The following is a 16,452-nucleotide window of genomic DNA, read 5'->3' on the forward strand; positions in this document are numbered from 1 at the left end:
CTTTAGGATATAAGGACACGGCAGAGGAAAGACCACCGCTGTGGACCCTCTATGAAGCACAGCTGACATTTCCATTGAAATCGCATTATGGTATTCATTTTACTATGGGTGACCTTGACTGGTCGTGGAGTTTGATGGCCCTATACATTATACTCAGTCCATCCCACCAGATTTGGCAGCATGCATGGAGTAATGCTGACTGTGCCCCGGCTGGCGAGGAGCCTGGCAGCCACTTATCTCCATCTCCCCATTAACTTAAGGGGGTATCCCCACCTTAGAAAGTGATCATTAGGATATGCCACGGTTCCATGATATCAAGTTAGACCTCAGAATAACGGGGAAAGCGCCGTTTAGCAATATGTCCTCTTTAATGTTTTCCTTTGCACAGTGGCACCCAAGCCATCCACCATGCTGGAAACTGCAGCATGTCCCATGGAAGTCAATGGCTGCACATAAAAGGGGATGCTTTGGTCCCTTCTTTCTCAGGATCAGTGGATGTTGAGGAGGTTAGACCACCGCAGATCAAAAAGAGATGGGATATCCTAGAGATGGCTAAACCCCTTTAAGGGTAGGTGCAGAGAAGCGTGTATTCTCTCACCTGAGATAATTAGGTTGATTTTGCCAATCACAGTCTTATCAGTGTGTGATTTATTTCTCTTGGATGAGATGATTAAGTAAAAAAAATGTCTCCATCTTCAACATTGTGTCAGTCCATGAAAATCTTACTGCACTCAGATGTCATCCGTGTGCAGCCCGATGTTTTCACTGATTCATTGACTTCTATAGCCAAGTGCGTTCCCAATATTGGATCCAACTCGGGCATGCTGTGATGCTGAGGAACATTGGGGGTCTCATAGGTAGGACCCCAGCGATCAGTAAGTTATCATATGGATAGAGGATAACTTATTAGCTAGGGAATAAGTGTTAAAGACCCAATGAAGGTGAGGTGGCACTTGTGAGAGCGCTCGGCCCCCTTAAACAGCGGTCATAAATGAAGCCTAAAAGAAATGATAAATTCTGCTGCCCCTTAAATCAGTATATAGCAGCCCCCCAAAGTGCCATTTATAGTAGTGGCAATGCCCATATCTGTACCCCCATGTACCTCCATAGCGCCCGGCTCCAGCGCAGACTGTGCACCGCCGCCTACAATTCAAAGAGGAAAACATGTAAGTACAATATTGTCATTGCATTCAGTCACTTTTCTGATTCTGGAAAAGCTGGGTGAGCTCATTGTCTACTAGGCCACTATTTTTTTTTCTCCAGAACTGCCCCCAAATTTTCAATCGTGAAAATTTGAGCATGTCCTTGTCCAAAATGAGGAAGGGTATATGTAAACCTCACCCAAAATTGGGCATTGCCGCTGTTTTTTGGGGGCATTCATGGGTACAAAGACTTAACCCTGGGATGCAGTGTTCTGTTACGGTCATTGGTGGTGGTGGTGGGGTGCACATTTTCAGCTGTGAGGGGGTAGTAGGTACTCGAGTCGTTTTTGGCGGCAGTGATGCATTATGGGTAATAGCCAATTACTAATTGGCCAACTTTAATAACCATAAAACCCGCCGTGCGCTCAGGACCCTGACCTTGTGGCCGCCATATTTGTACACCCTCAACTTTTCCAGATATACATATAAAAGTTTACTTTGAGGACTAAATCATAATTAATGGCAAAAAAAATGAAAACATCATATTGACCTGCAAAAAAAAAATTATCAGAAAAAGCAAAATAAATAAACAAATCTCACAAGGAGAAACGAACAGGAGCTGCTCAGATTCCTCTTCTGAGTGATATCCCCTGGTCACGTGGGCCTCCCACCCAGGGGCGGGGCAAAGAATTTATAAGGGGCCGTGCTTTGATGATTGACGTTAGAGCCAGCCAATCCGCACGCTCACCTGCCTCCGTCACGCTCGGCCGGTCTCACCTGGCTCTAGAGTCAGAGTTAAAGCGTGCGAGGAGCCAGACGGCTGTGTGAGAGTCTGCTGGGGCCAGTGCGGGCGCGTTACCTCACACATGGGGGGACACAAGTTACCCTTCCCGGGCGGGAGACCCTGGGCTTTACTCTGCGCTTTACAGGTACGTTACTGACCCCTCTGGGACGCTGGGCGCGGCTCTCCGGTGACTCCTGGAGGTGTGAGCGGGCAGCGTCCTCGGGCACGTTGTGGGGGAGATGGCTGCTGCCCTACGGATTATCACTCGCTTTGGGACGAAATCTTTTCTAGTAAATGTTCGGATTTGTTTTTAACCCTTTAATTTAAGAATTTTTTTTTTAATTATGCAGTTTTCACTTTTAGTTTCACACTTATTTTATTAATTGGGGTCATCTTTGTATATTCTGAACATTTGTGTAGTATTAATAGTAATACTCTACAAATCCCGATGGGGATATCAACAAAGATGACCCCAGAAAACGGAATACTATATATATATATATATATAGTTTTTTTTTCTGAATTCCTGTGAGCCCACCAGCCACGACAAGGCTGTAGCTTCCTCTGCAGATATAATTTCTTGCATTCTTGCCTCCATTTTTAGGTGCTGACCTTTGTGACCGCCAGCTCTCTGGCCTGCCAGCCTGGCTTTTCTTCCAATGAGTATATAATTGCTGTGGACCGCAGGGAGCTGAAGAAGGATAGAAAGCTTGGTACAGGTATGGCATAGCCCCCTGTTCACCCCCCACTAGTGCAGCAATAATCCCCCCCCCCCCCCCCCCCCCTATGCATTTTGTGTGGATATGATCCTGCTCTCGTGTCCTTCCCAATTTGATTCCATTAAAGCCCTGGGAACTGCTTGCACAAAGTACCTGGCAGCATTATGGTTAATAAACGGTGGTATGATGGCGCAGCTTTTCTGATGTTGCAATGTGTTAACACCTTCCTTGCTGTACTGTTGGTTTCGGTCACCCTGCCTGTACTGCGCTCCTATAGGATCATTTACTTCTCTTTTAATGAGTGGTGGATTCTGTTTTCCTATTTTATTTATTTTCCCCTCTCATTCTATGGACATTCATTTAATTATTGATCTATATCCTCCAGTGCACAGATGCACATGTGTCCTGTCTTCAATAGGTTTTTAATTATTTCCTTCCATGTGTCCAAGTACTGACGTCAGAACACAAGACATGACCTGGTCGTTTCTGTTCTTGGTGTGCTGCGGTGCACTGCTTTATGGTATGGAGCGGTGATATAGTCGGTGCAGAACGTTGCACTTTACCTCTTCTGTAATAAGTGTTGAATTTTTTTTTTTTTTTTTAAATATTGAAGCAATGCATTGTGGGTTGTCTCTTCTCCCTGACTCTAAGGCACCACAACCTGCCTGGATCACACCCATCCCCCTCCCCACCTCCATGCATACCAGGGCTCAGGTTACCTGCCAGGTCTTTCTTTTCCTCTCCTTCCTTTATAAACAGATGTTTTGTCACCTAGTTTCTGTTGTGTCTTATTTCCCAGCCTGATACATTATATCCCGCTGCATCTTGCAGGTTGTGATATCCGGGTTTCAGGTTCTGCTGTGTTTTACTATAAATAATATGGGATTCCTGAGGGTCTTAGCCGCATTCCTGCAGCATGAGCGGGGGTCAGGTTAGGAGTCTCTGGCCTTGTGAGCTGTTTGCACAGGTCTTATCTTATCATTGTTTGGGAATGTAATATATAATTTTTCTTCTGGCAGCCAGTATTTTACTTGGGACCGGCTCCTGCATACAATGGGCAATCCTTCAAATGTTTACAATGTAGCAAATCTGGTGCATAGTATCACAAAAGTAAATGTAGCACCTTTCATTGAAATGTTGCTTTAAGGCTGTGTGCACACGTAGCAGATTTTTTGCGTCTTTTTTCGCGGTTTTTCGCTATAAAAACGCTATAAAACCGCGAAAAAAACGCTAACATTAAGCATCCTATGTAACAGAATGCAATCCGCATTTTTTGTGCACATGCTGCATTTTTTTCCTGAGCGGAATCGCAATCCAGAAAAAAACACAGCATGTTCATTAAAATTGCGGAATCGCGGCGATTCTGCACACATAGGAGTGCATTGATCTGCTTACTTCCCGCACGGGGCTGTGCACACCATGCGGGAAGTAAGCAGATCAAGTGCGGTTGGTACCCTGGGTGGAGGAGAGGAGACTCTCCTCCTCGGACTGGGCACCATATAAGTGGTAAAAAAAAAAGAATTAAAATAAAAAATAGCGATATACTCACCTTCGGGCAACCCGACCTCCTCAACGGCTTCTGTGGTGTGTGTGAAGGACCTGCGATGACGTCATGGTCACATGACCGCGGGGTCACGTGACCGCTACGTCAATGGAAGGTCCTGAACACACAGCATTAGGAACGGAAGCCGCTGAGGTGAGTATAACCTTTTTTTTTTTTTTATTATTTTTAACATTCTATCTATAGTAAAAAGTTGGTCACACTTGTCAAACACTATGTTTTGACAAGTGTGACCAACCTGTCAATCAGTTTTCCAAGCGATGCTACAGATCGCTTGGAAAACGCTAGCATTCTGCAAGCTAATTATGCTTGCGAAACGCTAGTTTTCTGCGGGTATATGCATACAAATTCTGCATGCGATATACCCGCGGCAGGAGGTGCAGAATTGCCGCAGAAATTTCCGCGGCAATTCTGCTACGTGTGCACATAGCCTAAGCTCTAGCAATCTGCTGACCTCCAATATTCCAAGCCAAATGTGTACGTGTTCAGCTGGGACAGTGGCGTAAGCATCGCCTATAACTTGACGCACCCTATCCTTCTCTGCTTGTTGGAGACCCCCATACACATTAGATGTTTTCACCAAAATCGTTCTGTTGTCTCAATTTTTATAAACTCCTTTAATCTAATGCTCAACAGATGTGATAATTTGCCGGATGACTATTTTAGCACTAAATTATTTTTCAAGCTGATCGATAAGTCCCTCTGGGCCTAAAGTTGCAAAGTTTCTTTGCTAATCCACGAAAAGGTTGACAAATGGAGACTTAATAGCTGTCTACAAATGAAGGGATGTCGGTGTAGGGGTATCGGCTCTATTCTCATTTAGGCTAGTTTCACACTAGCGTTTACCTGATCTGCGGCAGGCTGCGGACTTCCTCCGTGAAGCCCCGCCCTCGGCCGCACCTCCGCCGCTAGCTCCGCCTACTTCTGCATGCGACCTCCGTACCTATCTTTAACATTAGGTACGCAGGTCGTGCGGCTGTATGCGGATGCTGCCGCATGCGTCGTTTTGACGATGCGGGAAAAAAAATGCTACAGGCTGCGTCCTACGGTGGTCGCCGCATCTTCAAAACGACGCATGCAGCAGCATCTGCATACAGCGGCACAACCTGCGTACCTAATGTTAAAGATAGGTACGCAGGTCGCATGTGGGCCTCATGCAGAAGTAGGCGGAGCTAGCGGCGGAGGTGCGGCCGAGGGCGGGGCTTCACGGAGGAAGTCCGCAGATCAGGTAAACGCTAGTGTGAAACTAGCCTTACACATGTAAACACTAGAAGCAATGGAATAACATTGAAAAGAAGATTAGATATTTAGATAACTTTTTGACAGTGAGGGTGATCAATGAGTGGAACAGGCTGCCATGAGAGGTGGTGAGTTCTCCTTCAATGGAAGTCTTAAAACAGAGGCTGGAACATCTGTCTGAGATGGTTTAGTGACTCCTGCATTGAACAAGGGGGTTGGATTAGATGACCCTGGAGGTCCCATCCAATTCTTCTATATATCCAATACAGACTAAAGTGTTGGATGATCATCTTTGTTCAACAATAAACTAATTTCTAATATATGACCACCTTTCCCTGCCTATCAAGGCTTGTTCGTCTGAGAGGTTCTGCAACCTGGGCCTCTAGAGGCTTTGGCAAGATTATGTATTTACTTGGGTGCTGTGGGTTACAAAACGCTTGTGGTTAGCTCGACAATAACAGATGATTGACGGTTGGTTCTTGTGGACCAAATGCTGGCAACCTAACCCTAGTCCAGGGTGCCGCTTTAGAGTAAGCCATCATAATGGCAAACTGTCCCCTTTTAAGCTGGTGATCTGTGTTGTGCAGCTAAAGACTGCTATGCAGCTAACTTGGGCAGCTCAGTGGTTAGCACTGTTTCCTTGCCACTCTGGGTTCAAGTCCCATCAAGTATATCTGCAAGGAGTTTGTTTTCCCCTGGGTTTTCTCCCACGCTACAGACATGCTGATGGGGAATCTAGATTGAGCCCCAATGGGGACAGTGATGTCGTTAGAGTTGGAACATGATGGGGCTACATAAGCAATGCATAATGTGACTACCAGTAGAGATGGAGTAAGGTTTTTTTCTTTTTTTTTGCTTTGCTGAGCTATTAGGTTGTCCAGCAGCTGAATAGCTTGGCATTTTTTAGCTGATGGCTGCTCTAGTGCAAACCAGAATCCTCGTACAACAGATTCCAAATTAATCAGTGGACTCTATCGACTTTTCCATTGACCTCTATAGAACAGAGATGCAAAACTATGGCATGCAATTCTTATGTGCAGTCTTGGGAAAATACTACAAAAGTTGTCATGTGGCCCCCAACCTTGAAAAGCTAAAGAATTTCTAATCGTCTCCTTCTTGGCTCTGCATCTTGTTACTAGAACAGAGAAACACTAAATCCATGTGAATGGTTATGACCTTTTTGAAGTGGTAATTGGGTTAGTTCCAGGCAATCTCCAGGGTGCCATTGTCCAGGTTCCTGATAGGTCTTGTTCCCATCCCCCTCTCTCCATGGGTGCTGGCCATCCTCCTCCTAGTGGTTGTCATTACCCTGTCCTGTGAGATGTCCCTTTGTGCCCATGTTTGTACAGGGCTTGTTAACTTTTATACATCTTCCTGTAACTGAAACTCCATATTTTTTTTTTCTAGTACCTGACTCTTCTCTGGCTATTAACAAAAGGATTATTGTTCTTCTTGCCCAGGTGCGTGAGGAGTTAAGTGTAACAAACGCGTCCTGAACCCATAGGCTGCAGGTCCTAAACTGAAACTTATCCTGCATTTGTCACTCTCATAGGACTGTTTGCAAATGGGTAGCGCCACCAAAGGATACTTTTTTTTTTTTTTTTTTGTGTACTTTATCACACCAACTGACAGCATGATCAGGTCTTCAAAAGGTGGTCATGTGACTATCTTGCAATTTTAGGTTATATCAGTGCTCCCCTCCCTATACAAATGCGTGTCGACACCTCTTGTGGGGTCTTGTCTACTTTGCGATCAAAAGGAAGTTTGGATGTTAAAATTTCAGTGTCTAGATTCATTACTGTGGGAGGTCCACCTCCCATTTTTGTCTGACTGGTCTAATGTGTACGGGTGCCTTTACATCCAGCAGCCTTATCATTCTCTCCCTGATTGTGTTTGGGGGTCGTTCTGCTGACCAATGGCCTCCAAAAAACCCCCCCAAAAACTCTGCCATGTTTAATATGTGTATGAACTATGTGACAGGTGATCAATGACTGTTTGACTAACTGATATCTGTTCTCCTTGCTGCAAACTGCCCCCACCCACTATCAGTCTGTGGAAAACTCATAAAGGTTATTGATGTCATCGGTGTGATGTCCATATTTAACATTGCAAAGTATAGGAGAAGATGTAAAGAAATTGCATATCTAACTGTGAAAACCTTAATGGCAAAAATGGACACCGTTGCGCAACACTGACATGTGAATGAGGCTCTAGATGGTGAACTGCAGTCGTTGGATTAAGCCTGCTTTAATAATGCGTGTCTTTACACTATGACCTGCATCCAAATTAGTATTGTCTAGGTTTTTCAAGGTTATTTGTCAAGGACTGTAGATATGAAGATCAGGTTGGGCGATTCTTATCTATGACCTGTTTGTCTGATGTGGTCATAAATTGGGACAATGGTCATTGGTTGACAGGGTAAAATCTGCTTATCTGATCACGGGTGGCCTGTATAAGAAGGTCTAGTTTAAAACTGTTGCACAACTCTTCCATTATGGTTGATAGTAATCATTGGCACCACTTCACTACGTTGTTATGGTTATGAAGATCTATCTGTAACTTTTGCATTGGGTTTTCTTAAGACATTGTGACTTTTGGTCCTTGGGTTAAATTAAGGCCTTCAAATAAACGCTGAGCACGGACTGACAACAGGCCCTGATCCTAGCTCTGCTGCCTGATATGCCCCTTTTGAGGCTGAGTTTGGGTCAGGTGTCCCCGTGTGGTCAGTCTGGACATCATGGTCCATACAGAACCATGTTTGACGTATGTCTGAATTCTGTCTTATTTGTAATTGGATCATTCATGGACTTTAAAAACCTTAAATGCTCTTTATTATGAGTTTTTGACATGGCCATTCGGCACATAAGAAGCCTGAACTCCTGGGAGGTGTAGATGGTGCCTCCCCAGGCTTTGCCCAACTATATACAGGGGGCTTCCACTCCGCCATTATTATTGGTCTATGGATGTAGCTGTATCAGCGTTTTGTGCAGTTGTTTGTATTTCCTGAATTGATTTTCAGATATGATGCACGGTTAATGGCATGTTGTGGTTGTATACTCGTCTGCATCCATCATCTAAGTGCTCCACGCAGATCCTGAGGTCTTGTAATGGGCCTTTAACTCCGCTTCTAATCTGATCCAAACTTCTTATATTTTGATTGGTCAGCAGGAATAATAATGATCGCTGCTATGTGATAAGTTTATCGCCTGCTCCGTCTTCTGCCCTATTAAGGTCTTTCTCTTGCTGGTTTGTTTTGTCTTTGTGTTAGTGGAGCAGTGAGAGCACCCCCTCCTCCTCCTCATCCCTAAGGCTTCACCTGTTCAAACACGCACCTCCTCCCCTGGAGGAAGCGCCTTATCGGGTATCTGTAGTTACTATTCGTGCAGCTGGGCGATCTCCATGTCCTTACTGTGTGCAATGAGGAATCCATGTTTACAGCGATCTGCATGCATTTATTTAATATATATATATATATATATATATATATATTTTTTTTTTATTTTTTTTATGTATTACCTGGAACAGGTTGAGTGGGAGTAATTGCAGCATCTGTTGTCAAAGGTTTTGTATAGTCCAATAAACGTGTTTGTTTGTTTTTTTTTTTTTTTAAACTTAAAGCTCATAGCAAAAGTTAGAGCTTTAGTTTGCAACTAGGGTCCCTCCAGCTTCGCAAACTACAATTCTCAGCATGCTCCACTCGAATTTAGTTTTGCAGATTCCCTTGGATGCTTGCTGTTTCCTGCATGGGTACACTTTTTTTTTTTTTTGCATTGCAACACTGGGGTCCTAGGTTGAGATCCCACCAAGGACAACATCTGCAAGGAGTTTATATGTTCTCCATGTTTTCATGGGTTTCCTCCAACACTCCAAAGACACATTGATGGGGCATCCAGAGTATGTCCCATTGGGGCTCAATATCGTGTATGAAGCGCTCTAAGTATAAACAGCATTACTCGTCCTCCCCAGGTCCAGCACTGCTGATCCTGGTGTCATATATTGCCTGCAGCGCTGCTGTAATTTCCACTACTGCCAATTGGTGAGCTCGGCGGTTCTGCCCAACTAGATGGCACAAGAGGCTCTTGTGGACATGACATCAGCGCTGCAAACAGGAGCTGAGACCAGGCACTGGACCTGGTGAAGGTGAGTAAAGTACAGTTTTTCTTCAAACAAGCGCATTTTTAGGATATGTAAACATGTGACTATTTTCAGTGTTATGGTCCAGTTTGCAGGGAACTGCGAAGGTCTGGATAACAAGGGTCCTATTTGTTTTGGCATTTCCATAGAGAATGGTAGGGACAACAATGAACCTTCCAACCCCCCTCCCCCCCCCCCCCCCCCCCCCCCAAATGGGGGACATGGCACTCCAATCATCACAACTGGTTGCTCATCTGATAAATGATAGATAGATATATCCCTATTTATTTATTTATTTTTTTCCAAGATCTTTGCTACAACTCTAAATTTATCTTTTGTGGCCTTAATTGCAAACCAATTGGCTTGGACTTCTGTAACATCTTGGGTTGGACAGCCAATTGCTTAGAACTGAACTTGCCTGGCTAAGCCCCCAACTTCTAAAAAAAAAAAAAAAAAAAAAAAAAAATCTCTACATGGCAACCCACTCTTGCAGACATGGGTGGTCCTAAAACTAGATTGTCACTTCCTTGCAGACAGGTTGACTTTTAGCATTATGCATGGCTGTCCTTATCAGGTCGCCTCCTGCTTGTGTAGGTTGCGTATTTGGGAAATTTACATGCAATTTCCTTCTATAAATGGGGGTATTCGGATTACTGAATATTGATTGCACCTTCTCAATCTTGGGTAGCTTTTTTTTTTTTTTTTTTTTTTTTTAAAGAAGCAACGTGGTAATCATCCATACATCTGCTGTGTCACTTGTCAGGATTTATTTTGTTTTGTGCTGACTTATGTTGCGGTGCTAATCCTAATGTGTTTAGACAGTTGGCCTACGTCCTCTACAATCATTTGGGTCTCATTATAGCTAGTAAACCCCCGCTCTACCCAAACTAAGGAGCTCAGGTTTGACAGGCGATGGAAAACAGCCGACATGTTGGATCTCGCTATGGGATGGCAATTACTGCAGAGATGAAGGTGCGTGCTGGATCCAGGGAGGGATTTATTGGGTTTAATAGGTGGAATTAATGTTGCCACATTGCCAGGTACAGATAAATAATGCTGCAGTAAAATCACTATTTATTTTTTGGCAATTGATGATTTTTTTTTTTTATTTTTTTTTGGACCTGTGATACTGGATCTATAAAAGTATATTTGTGCAAATCCATACTGATCTCAGAGCAGAGTTATTACTGGAAAGAACCCCATTGTTTACCCTCTTAAAGGGCCACTCCCATAAAAGTCCACTGGCTTGCGAAGGAGCTGCTAATTCATATATGTATGCAAATGATTTGAGGTTCCTAGCATTGATCGCTCTGATAGCTTCCTGCTTGGAAGATTACTTAATAATGGAAGTATGATGAAATTTTAACTAAGTGAATCCAAACTATTGTCATTAATATTCCCCAATTATCTCTACAAGCATTGGAGGCAAAAAACATTTGACTGTCTTCAGCTGAACACAGCCTAAACCTCAACATGTTGGAACTTTGTAATGGGTATCATGTACTGAAAAGTACATCTTTCCAGTATTAATTACCAAAACCTTCTTGGTTCACATCTTTAATCCGTGCAGTCATATGATGAGATGGATCTGACAAACATACAGCAGGCATGAGGCTAGATTACAGAATAGGTCATGCACTGGCAAAGAGGAAGCGCTGTAGTCATGCACAATGTATCACCACCTTCTCAATGTGTTTTCCTCTTTTCAATGTAAAAGGAAGTGGTATAAGCTCCATTCTGTCTAAGAACTTTTGCGGAGGTGGTGCTAACTGCCTTGTAAGACCCAGTATGTGTTTTTAGGCTCCTGTTTTCAGCTAAGTCAACTTTTGGTCATACATTCTTGCCTTCTCCGAATCCATTCTTTAAACAACCTTTTTAGCCCTCCTCCTTTTCAACTTTTGATGCTTACTTGTCCTTAAAAGTCTAGAATTGAGTGCATTTCCCCCCCAATAACCATGCATGCCAGGGTGGGTGATGTTGGGCTACCACGCATCTATTGCAGGCTCTCTCGGTCATCCATGTTGGTCTTGAAGTACAGTTTATCCTTTGAGACTATGGGCTGACCCCTGTCTGTAACTTTGATCGGTTTGTTGAAAGCTCCACAATTAGTGTCTCTTCTAAAGGTCCCGGAGGTTAATTACCAGCGGTTTATATATGAGCTGGAGGAAAGTGTTGCTTTGCCGAGGGCCTTGCTTGGCTCGGGTGGTTGAAAGGAGCTTTCTTCGGAGACCTTCTAATTTGTAACCTGGGGAATCGTTGCAAAGTAACGAGCAGCGAATTAACCTTGACGTGGCGATTGAGTGTTACAGGAAGCGTTATCTAATGACCTTGTCTGCTTTTGTTAGCAAAATGCACAAATATGGCAAAATGCACAAATATGGGATTTAATGATGCCGCTCAGTGTACGAGAACATCTTAAGTGGCCTCCTATAATTAGAGAAGGAAATTCCCAATATGACGCATGTTGCTGTGAATTGGATTTTGCAAGCAATATGGATTTGTTGGTGCTAGTTTCCCAAAAAGTTTCCTATGAAACAGTGATTTCCAAGCCCTAAATTGGAAATGAAGTGATGCTCCGTCCCAGTCTTAATCATGCAAAATACAGACACTGAGGGGTGAGGATGGCACGGGGCTTTCTTTTGGCGTTCTTTGCACCCGGTACTCATCTGAATGTGACCTCCAGTTTCTGCAGATTACATGCGCTCTTCATTCTTCTTTGGAATAGTTAACTGATGACCTGATAGATGCATTGTAGCATAACCCAAACACATTCCTTTCCATGCAAGCAGGGCTTCATCGTACAATAGCTTCTTACCCTGCCATCCTCAAGTTCAGTTAAATGAGCTGCTCGCTTGCTGAAGCTTGTAAGTTATATCGGAGGCCTAAAATATGGAATTTTTCTTTTGACTAAATTGGCACAAATGTAAAGTCATGGTTTAAAGATGTTGACTTTGAAGGACAAACCAGGCCCCTTTAGGTCACAGGGTTACTGGCTATTGAAACAAGCTGCCAGCCAGCCCCCTTCACACAGAGCAGTGATGACATGGTAGCACTGGAAAAGCTGTGCTGTATAGTACACCATCTGAAAATGAACCTGGACTGGGAGCGTTTCTTAAGATCGGTGACCACTTGGATTACCGAAGTATGTTAAAGGGAAGGCCAAAGAATCTGAGAGATGCAGGTCCATCTACCAAACAGATCACATTCCATGCCACTCAATGTAACCGGTGACCGTGCCCATGTGGTTCACCAATAATCTGAGATTTCCAAAACTTTCTGCGTGGACTTGGGGTGCATGTATTAATACTTTAGACATGCCGCCTGCCATCAATGTTTTGGGGAGTCCAGAAACAATTGAATCGGCTCACTAGTGCACACTTCTCAGTGGTTGGGATCTCTGGTGGGATTACCTGATATAATAAATGCCTTTTTAGATCTGGACTTGCTGTCTGCCATGATTGAGGCTGAAATGTTGACATGAGCCTCTTCCCGTTACTGTATTTATGACTACAAAGATGTTGACATGTCTGCATAACCCCTATATTATGTCATGGTCATGGAACTAATGGAAAAATTGAAAAGCTCTCGAGCCAATGTAGAAGCAAGTTTATGAATATTTAACACATTTCTATCCTTAACCATCTGTGGGTTTTCTTTTTCCATTTACCAGCCCTGGAGGTCTGTGAGTTACCTGTGTACTCGGTATATTAAGCGGCCACTCATGTCTTGGTCTGCAAGCGCTAAAGATAACTCACTAATGTTTTGGTGATATTTTAGATATGATTGCTCAGAACTGGTTCTTCCATCTTGGACACTTCAGTTTCAATTTCATCTATATTCTTGATTTTTGGACGCAATCTGTAAAGTCTCTTCCCTATTCCCTTGCAATGGTCTTGCAATTATAAATGATTAACTCCAATAAGGTGGTAGTACTTTTCCCACTTCAATCCCATGTTTGTGTACTGCTTGGGCATGATCTTGGTAGTCCTCCTAGTGAATTTTTCCTAATGTCTTCTGGATCAAAACTTGGCATATAATCCATTCACAACTATTGGCTAACACTTCATATCCCAGTCTTGGTCCAGACTCTGCTGGAGAAGGATGTGCTAAATTAGTGAGACTTGACACAATACACCTCTGTCATGGACTGGAGTAGGTTTCTGGTGTAATTTACGCTGTTTTTGTAGCATAAATGTATAGTGGATCTGATGGGCCACTAAATCCCAGCTCTGCCCAATTTTTAATAATGTGGTGAAGCTGGGAAACTACGAAAAGTGTGAAAAAAAAATCCCAAAACTACTAGTGATGCATGAACGTGCTAGGATAAGATGTTATCTGAGCATACTCTGGTGCTGAGTCTTTAGCTGGGAAAAATGTGAGTCCCCGTGGGAGATATGCGGGGACTTGAACATACAGTATCTTCGGAGTGCTATTAGCACTCGAGCATGGTTAGATAACAAACTCTTAAGCGTATGTATGATACAATCAACTAAATTCCCTTTTGGCACACTAAGGCATATGACTTGTGCACTCGGTCTGCCATGTTCCTGATGGGATGTTTTTGCAAACAATCTGACATGATGATCATGTTCTGGTGGATTGTAATATTTTTGTGCATGTTTGATAAATGTTGAGCCCGAATTATACAGTGACTTAAAGAAGCACTCCTCCCAGAGAGAGAGAGAGAGATATATATATATATATATATATATATATATATATATTTATATTCTCTAATTTTTTTTGTTTGTTTCTTGCAGTCATCATTATATAGCAGTGTGCATTTACAATTGCTCACTTTGCTTTCCTACCCAGTTAATTATTCAGTTTTTACATTAGGTCTACGACATCACTTGATTAAGAGACTGGCTAGATTCTAAGCTCTGTGTAGAAACAGGAGGTAAACTTTCCCTGCGTGACTCATAAGTCACTGCAAAAGTCCTTGGCAGGGGGAGATCACAGCTGGGTCAGGAGGGGAATTATAAATGCACAAGAGACTTTGTGTCATGCTCGCGCCCAGACTGGTTGGCGCGGGCGTGCGGGGGAGTGGCCCCACTGGACCACAGACCAAACCTCCCTGGAAGGGGCGTAACTAAGTAGCTTCCTAGGTGTTCGCTGGAGCCTCTGATGGTGAGGTCAGACTTGTGCAATAGGAAGCTACCAGGTACCACTCCAGGGTGGAGTCTGGTTGTGGCTGCTGATCCCACCAGGGAACGGAACATAGACAAGCAAGCGGGCACGGCTGGCACATAGGCAGGCAGACGGGTACAACAGGAACACTGTCAGGCAGGCGGGCACAGCTGGCTCTCTGGAAAGGCAGGCGGGCACGGCTGGCTCTCTGGCAGGACTGGTGGACAAGACTGGTACACTGGAAGAACCGGTAGGGACCGGTCTGCAGGCAGGTATGTAGAACGGGTAAGAACCTGTTCAGACAAGAGGACCTAGGAATAAGTAGATAAAGACCGCAAGAGCGGATGCAGAGCGAAAGCACAGGAGCTAGAGCCAAGAACAGAAATGCAGGAGGCGGAGCCAAGAGAAGGAGGCGGAGCCAAGTGCAAACCTGCTGGAGGCGGAGCCAAGAGCTGGAGGCGGAGCCAAGTGCAGACAGGCAGGAGGCGGAGCCAAGAGCTGGAGGCGGGGCCAAGTGCAGACAGGCAGGAGGTGGAGCCAAGAGATGGAGGCGGAGCCAAGTGCAGACAGGCAGGAGGCGGAGCCAAGAGCTGGCGGCGGAGCCAAGTGCAGAAGTAGAACCGCAAGGAGCGGAGCCAGGTAGAACCGCAAGGAGCGGAGCCAGGTAGAACCGCAAGGAGCGGAGCCAGGTAGAACCGCAAGGAGCGGAGCCAGGTAGAACCGCAAGGAGCGGAGCCAGGTAGAACCGCAAGGAGCGGAGCCAGGTAGAACCGCAAGGAGCGGAGCCAGGTAGAACCGCAAGGAGCGGAGCCAGGTAGAACCGCAAGGAGCGGAGCCAGGTAGAACCGCAAGGAGCGGAGCCAGGTAGAACCGCAAGGAGCGGAGCCAGGTAGAACCGCAAGGAGCGGAGCCAGGTAGAACCGCAAGGAGCGGAGCCAGGTAGAACCGCAAGGAGCGGAGCCAGGTAGAACCGCAAGGAGCGGAGCCAGGTAGAACCGCAAGGAGCGGAGCCAGGTAGAACCGCAAGGAGCGGAGCCAGGTAGAACCGCAAGGAGCGGAGCCAGGTAGAACCGCAAGGAGCGGAGCCAGGTAGAACCGCAAGGAGCGGAGCCAGGTAGAACCGCAAGGAGCGGAGCCAGGTAGAACCGCAAGGAGCGGAGCCAGGTAGAACCGCAAGGAGCGGAGCCAGGTAGAACCGCAAGGAGCGGAGCCAGGTAGAACCGCAAGGAGCGGAGCCAGGTAGAACCGCAAGGAGCGGAGCCAGGTAGAACCGCAAGGAGCGGAGCCAGGTAGAACCGCAAGGAGCGGAGCCAGGTAGAACCGCAAGGAGCGGAGCCAGGTAGAACCGCAAGGAGCGGAGCCAGGTAGAACCGCAAGGAGCGGAGCCAGGTAGAACCGCAAGGAGCGGAGCCAGGTAGAACCGCAAGGAGCGGAGCCAGGTAGAACCGCAAGGAGCGGAGCCAGGTAGAACCGCAAGGAGCGGAGCCAGGTAGAACCGCAAGGAGCGGAGCCAGGTAGAACCGCAAGGAGCGGAGCCAGGTAGAACCGCAAGGAGCGGAGCCAGGTAGAACCGCAAGGAGCGGAGCCAGGTAGAACCGCAAGGAGCGGAGCCAGGTAGAACCGCAAGGAGCGGAGCCAGGTAGAACCGCAAGGAGCGGAGCCAGGTAGAACCGCAAGGAGCGGAGCCAGGTAGAACCGCAAGGAGCGGAGCCAGGTAGAACCGCAAGGAGCGGAGCCAGGTAG

The 16,452-nt window shown here is 45.5% G+C and overlaps 2 protein-coding genes across 2 annotated transcripts in view; one reads left to right on the plus strand and one right to left on the minus strand.

Annotated features, from left to right (window-relative positions):
- The window catches only part of LOC143807195 (cadherin-1-like), a 67,807-nt gene extending 65,981 nt beyond the window's left edge, over positions 1–1,826 (minus strand). The window contains exon 1 of the mRNA XM_077288484.1: positions 1,743–1,826. The gene's annotated coding sequence lies outside the window, so the exon portion shown is untranslated. The remainder of the gene's footprint in view (positions 1–1,742) is intronic.
- A 92-nt stretch (positions 1,827–1,918) lies between these two features.
- Positions 1,919–16,452, plus strand: part of LOC143807196 (EP-cadherin-like) — a 40,414-nt gene continuing 25,880 nt past the window's right edge. Inside the window, exons 1-2 of the mRNA XM_077288485.1 lie at positions 1,919–2,071; positions 2,531–2,645. Coding sequence (XP_077144600.1) covers positions 2,009–2,071; positions 2,531–2,645 — 178 coding nt within the window. The 5' untranslated portion in view covers positions 1,919–2,008. The remainder of the gene's footprint in view (positions 2,072–2,530; positions 2,646–16,452) is intronic.

Source organism: Ranitomeya variabilis, chromosome 2, assembly GCF_051348905.1.
Source record: "Ranitomeya variabilis isolate aRanVar5 chromosome 2, aRanVar5.hap1, whole genome shotgun sequence".
NCBI lineage: Eukaryota > Metazoa > Chordata > Amphibia > Anura > Dendrobatidae > Ranitomeya > Ranitomeya variabilis.